General features: G+C 34.2%; 2 protein-coding genes across 4 annotated transcripts in view; both read right to left on the reverse strand.

Annotated features, from left to right (window-relative positions):
- Window positions 1–5,608, reverse strand: part of LOC107619875 (interferon-related developmental regulator 2) — a 21,288-nt gene that overhangs the window by 1,850 nt on the left and 13,830 nt on the right. Inside the window, exons 8-9 of one of the 2 annotated variants that reach the window (XM_021114370.1) lie at window positions 546–630; window positions 312–418 (exon numbers count right to left, since the gene is read on the reverse strand). In XM_021114370.1, the coding sequence (XP_020970029.1) occupies window positions 312–418; window positions 546–630 (192 nt within the window). The remainder of the gene's footprint in view (window positions 1–311; window positions 419–545; window positions 631–5,608) is intronic. The other variant, XM_021114371.1, reaches the window with a different exon arrangement.
- LOC110268321 lies at window positions 1,241–4,343 on the reverse strand. Of its 2 annotated transcripts, XR_002356508.1 has the most exons (8): window positions 3,961–4,343; window positions 3,141–3,558; window positions 2,728–2,970; window positions 2,212–2,460; window positions 1,860–1,995; window positions 1,650–1,751; window positions 1,490–1,572; window positions 1,313–1,367 (listed from the first exon to the last, which is right to left on the reverse strand). XR_002356508.1 is itself a non-coding variant. In XM_021114376.1 (7 exons), the coding sequence occupies exons 3-7, from the start codon at window positions 2,279–2,281 to the stop codon at window positions 1,261–1,263; spliced, it is 498 nt and encodes a 165-aa protein (XP_020970035.1). In that variant the 5' UTR covers window positions 2,282–2,460; window positions 2,728–3,558; window positions 3,961–4,341; the 3' UTR covers window positions 1,241–1,260. The 2 variants fall into 2 exon arrangements, 1 of the variants encoding a protein (XP_020970035.1); XM_021114376.1 differs by having other exon boundaries at window positions 1,241–1,367; window positions 2,728–3,558; window positions 3,961–4,341.

Genomic DNA, 5,608 nt, shown 5'->3' on the forward strand with positions numbered 1-5,608 from the left:
TATATTTTTATAATAAAAAATAACTTCGGGACAGATCAAATTCAAAAATAACTTCAGATAAAAATGACAAACCCAAACCTGTCAAAATATATTTTGGATCTGGGTTGAGTTTCGTGCTAAGTCATTAGCATCCTTACAAAAAAGTTTATAATTTTACATAGAAATTCGATCATATATTATCACATTATAAAAAATGATTAACTTTTAAACTTATCCAATTATGTATTATCATATCTAAAAAAATTAATTTTTATATTTTCAATGCATCAAAATTAAAACTCTTATACAAAATAGAAAATTAATGGACTTACCCTTGCCAAGCGAAGATGATTTCCAACCTATATACTCTTGTAAGTAAAAACATCCAACTATAAATTAATGTTGATAGAGTAGTAGCAGAGACTTGGTTTTTATGTGCCTAAAAAAAAAAAAAGAAAGAAGAGAAAAGAAAAGCTTCCTAAGTAATAATAAATATATACAAAACAGATCATACTTCAATTAATAAAAATTTAACTAAAGATTTTTGAGTAAATAAAAATACGTACACCAACCTTGGATTTAGGACAAATATATTCCCAAATCACTTGCATGGCTGCTTGAATTTCCACTGTATTGCTTGCACAGAAAAATTTTTTTTTAGAGCAAGTTCGCCACACCCCGTCGAACTCTATAAAAAATTATATTGTTCGTGTTATTTCCGGCCAATTTCACTTAAATTTTGTAAAATCCACATTTTTAATCCATATCATCGTCTCCAAAATAGTATATAGATCTTCAAACAGTATATAGGAGTACACAAAAATACAAAGACAACATAGATGGCTTCTTCAAGGATTTTTTTTTTAATTATAAATTTAAAAAAACAAGTCATATTTAACGATGACATCCATTATCGTCTTAAAAGATACACAGGTACACTAAAATAAGCCATATTTAACAATGATTTTTTTAATTATAAATTTATAAAATAAGTATTTCTCAAAAATAAAATACGACTTATTCTTGTATACTTTTGTGTACTCTCGTGTACTCTAGAGACGATGATAATTGTTACCATTGTTAACTTTTCAAACTCAATATGATATATTTGAAGTGAAGTTTGCCAGAGGTAACTTGCCCAAATACAAAAAAAAAAATCGTATTTGAAGAATTAAAGTTCAAAAATCGTATTTGAAAAAATAATAATTTTTTATTTTATTTTAGTGAAAAACTATTTATTTATTAATATTAACAACTTAAAAAACATTATGAAATTATATGTTAAAATACCTTGTTGGGAACTCGAAGCAGTTCAGTAACTAGAGAAGTTGTGTATCTGTATATTTCATCTGCATTCTCAGTCTCAACAACATATATTGCCAATAACCCTGAACTCATTTTTCATATAAATTAAAACATCAAATTAGGTCATAGTTATTGAGTAAGAAAAATAAAAGTCAATAAGCCTATTAAATATTATTATGATTGAGAAAAAGAGTTTAAGACGAACCAAGAGCTTGAGAAGCCAATTGTTTCTCTTTAGTCAAACCTTTTTTAAGGCAATTTAACATTTGGTCCAAGTAAGTGAGGAAGCTGTAAAAAAAGGCACTCATTAATAATTCAAATCTATTTAGGAAAATTGAACAAGAATTAATATTATATAGCCTTACTAGTTTTCCAAAATACTGTCTAGAACTTCTTCATTTTCTTCTTGATCTCCGTCGTGAAAGATTTTAATAAAAGCCGATAATCCTTCCTCTCTAACACAAGCCCTTCAATAATAAAAGGAAACAAAAATGTACAATAATAAATATAAAAAATAAACGTATCATATAAAATATTTTTTTTAAATAAAAAAGAAAAAGAAGAAAAAGCCATACTTTTTATTTTCTAATTTTTCCATGCGACAAGAGATGCGACGTGAGACAATTGTGGTTGGACCACGAGATATAAGAAGCTTAGGCCATGGTACCACACGAGTTTCTTCATCATCAATTTCATCGAATCTTTCTTTGCCTGTAAAATAACATTCCAATCAAGAATTAAACTAAAGTAATAACTCACACATTAACGCCAAAGAACTATAGTTTAAATAACATAGTCTTTCTATCTTCACCTAAAGATTTAGAGTTGGAAACTCTCTTAACTTTGAAAAACAACAAAAAAAACTCACAAATTAATAAAAGGATAAAATTCTGTAGAATTAGACCAAAACTGAGATGATATAATTACCTTTCTTTCCCTTTCCAATTTTTTTCGCAGCTTTCCTCGTCTGCACACTATCTCTCTTGATCCCCACCATCTCCACTTGAATGAAGACAGACAACACAAATTGATTGAAGTTGAAGATTTTTAATGCGACTTGTGTGTAACAACAATCGCTTTCTTCACACTCTGCACAATAAGACGTTGAAAACTTTCTTCTTCGAACGTCGCCGATTTAGCGCTGAGTAGGACGGCAATGGAAGTTTTCTTGCAACACTGAAGATGCGAGGTTGAAGAAGATTTTCAGAATTTCAAAACATGGCGGACAGCCGGGTATTATCTTAATATATATAGAGATAAAAAATTTAAAAATCACTACCTGAATCTTTTATTTATTTAAGATAAGATAAGATAAATAAATTAAAAATTCAAGCAGTGAGTTTTAGATTTTAAACAGAACAAAAAGATACGATATGATAAACACAGATTTTAGGTGAAATTAAAATTTTTCAAGTGATTTAATATTTTCACAATCTCCATTACCTCAAGTCAATGTCATTCTTGTCGTTCAATCTCAAAATCATCCCCTTTAAACCGAACATCCTCCTCTTCCCCATCTCCAAAACAGTTTTCTTCACCATTATCTTCTTCCTCCTCGTCACTCATTCCCATCTCCTCCATCTTGTAAGCAAGCATGCTCTCCTCAAACAGTCACAACAGTTGACATCCCTTGCCTTCTCGTGCAAACCCCTCCTAATATAATACTCGGCCAACGAAGTCCACAACCTGCCAAACTCATCAGTGAACTTCCTAATTATGGCATCCTAGTGAGCAATTCACACAGCTCCAACCACAATCTATGCCTAGTCTTCCCCTTAATCGAGAAAAACGTGCCATCATTCAAAACCACAAGCAAGAATTCACCAAAAACTTGAGAAGGATCATACTTCAAGTACCTACGATAAACCCGAAGAGAAGTCTCTATGGGCACACCCTTCTGACTCACGAAAAGAGACCATCGATCGAAAGTTCTCCTGGTTCTTGTTAGAAGCTTCTGGTGGGTTAGGGTTTGGAGGTACATGATCCAGATTCGAGGCATCTTGTGCATAGTGACGAGAGCACGCTCGAAAGTGTTGTTGAGACTTGAGAGTGTCGTATTGGGAGGTTTCGAACGAGATCGAGGCGCTCGCGGAGGTAAGCGTGCCAGAGCTTGTAGGAACCTGGAAGGGCTTTGAGGGTTCTTGAAGGGAGATTCGGAACGAGCAATTAGGTATCGCCACCATAGCTTGAGGCTGAAAGGGTACAGGTCCTGAGATATTGACGATGATGAAGGCATCACGGTGGAGGAGTTTTCGGAAACGGAAGCTTATCAATCTAAGAACAGCAGTAGTGTCAGTGATAAAAAATAAAAAATTGCATAGTTTTTATTAAAATGAGTTTTACCATATACAATTTTAAGACTTAAATGTAATCCATCAGTGTTTGTTTGGATGCCATTAAGATTAACAAAGTTTTCAAAACAATTTTAACAAGGTCAACACAAAAATTAACAAGCTCAGCACAATAACAAGAGTTAATCAACCAAGAACAAGTTTATTTTCAAGCAGTGAGCATAACTAATCAACCAAGAACAAGCAAGGATGAACAGTGAATCAGTATCAATTTATCATCAAGCAGTAAGCCAGTAACAAAAATAATCAACTAAGAACAAGCAGTGAGCAAAGCCAATCAACCAAGAACAAAGCACTGAACAATTCTAGTGCATCCTGGCGTTACCTTCGGCGAGGGCAGGGAGCAGAGATTTGAGGGAGATCGACGGACGACAGGAAGCTGGCAACGAACACTGGCGAGCCGGCGACGAACACGATGGACGGACGACGAGCGAAGAGATGCGGAGCAGGACCTGGAGACACTGGTGTTGGGCGAGCGAGGGGAGGACCTTCGAGAACAACGAACCAGGAGGATTGGGGAACGACCACAACGAACCAGGCGGCGACGGTGAGATGAACGGCGGCGCTATGGAGGCTAGTGGTTTCTGCGTGACAGTGTGAGAGTGAAAGGGGAGAGACTAGTTTTTGGGTTTGAATTCAGAAACCCTTTTGATGAAATAGCAAAACGGCGTCGTTTAAAGGAACAGGTCGGTTTTCACTTTCAGAACCATCATCAATAAGCACTGGGGAAGCTAAGACCGAAAACAACAAGGGTAAAATGGGTACACCATATTGTTTCATGATGAGATTAAATTAAAAGTTTTTATTTCAATTAATTTAAAACTGTTGTAAAATAAATATAAAATAAAGAAGTATAAGTAGAAGACTCTAGTACTACAATTACTATTTCAATATAATAAAATGATTAATATATTTATTAATATTATATATAAAGAATAATAGAAAAGAGTATTTAAAATATTTGTAAAATAAAGGAAGAGAGAGAATTGTAGTAGAAATATAGAGAGAGAAGTATTGTAACATAAGGAAGAGAGAGAATAGTTTATTACTTGTTATATCTTTCGTTAGAGGCAAAGCCTCTATTTATATACATACATAAGGTTACTTTGTCAAACCTTATTAAATGAAATCTCTCTTAAAAACTTGAACTTTATGGAAAATGGGCATCCACATCCTTTGTACTTATCATAACACTCCCCCTTGAATGACCATTTAGGATTATTGCCTCATTAAAACCTTACTAAAGGAAAACCCTGTGGGAAAAACCTTAGTGAAGGAAAAAGAGTACAATATCCTTTGTGATGGGGACTGCCTCATTAAAAACCTTGTCAAGAAAAACCCAATGAAAAAAAAACCTGACTAAGGAAAAAAGAGTACAGTCTCCCCCTCTTGCCGACATCATTTAATGTCTCGAAATTGGCGCATCCCAATCTCATGTACCAATCTTTCAAAGGAGGATTTTAGGAGTGACTTTGTAAATAAATCTGCCAGATTGTCACTTGAGCGAATCTGTTGGACATCAATTGTCCCTTGATTTTGAAGATCATGAGTGAAGAAGAATTTGGGAGAGATATACTTTGTTCTATCACCTTTGATGTATCCGCCTTTAAGCTGAGCAATGCATGCTGTATTATCTTCAAACAGGACAGTTGGAGCTATCTTATGATCAATCAATCCACATTACGACAGAATATATTGAATCAGGCTTCTTAGCCAAAAACACTCGCGACTAGCTTCATGAATTGCTAGTATTTCAGCATGATTAGAGGAGGTTGCTGCTATCGTCTGTTTCGTGGACCTCCATGATATAGCTGTACCACCATATGTGAATAGGTATCCTGTTTGATATCTCCCTTTATGTGGATCAGACAAATATCCAGCATCTGCATAGCCAACTAATTGTGACTTGGATCCATAGGGATAAAACAATCCCATATCAACCGTTCCATGAAGATATCGAAAGATTTGTTTGA

Source organism: Arachis ipaensis, chromosome B10 (assembly GCF_000816755.2).
Source record: "Arachis ipaensis cultivar K30076 chromosome B10, Araip1.1, whole genome shotgun sequence".
NCBI lineage: Eukaryota > Viridiplantae > Streptophyta > Magnoliopsida > Fabales > Fabaceae > Arachis > Arachis ipaensis.

What these genes read in the sequence shown, in the direction of transcription:
- LOC110268321 (XM_021114376.1), bottom strand. Translation starts at nt 2,281, where the DNA reads ATGGTGGGGATCAAGAGAGATAGTGTGCAGACGAGGAAAGCTGCGAAA. An exon ending in GAAAAATTAGAAAATAAAAA is followed by an intron (nt 1,752 to 1,859) that starts GTATGGCTTTTT and finishes TTATTATTGAAG; the next exon opens with GGCTTGTGTTAGAGAGGAAG. An exon ending in ATTGGCTTCTCAAGCTCTTG is followed by an intron (nt 1,368 to 1,489) that starts GTTCGTCTTAAA and finishes AAATGAGTTCAG; the next exon opens with GGTTATTGGCAATATATGTT.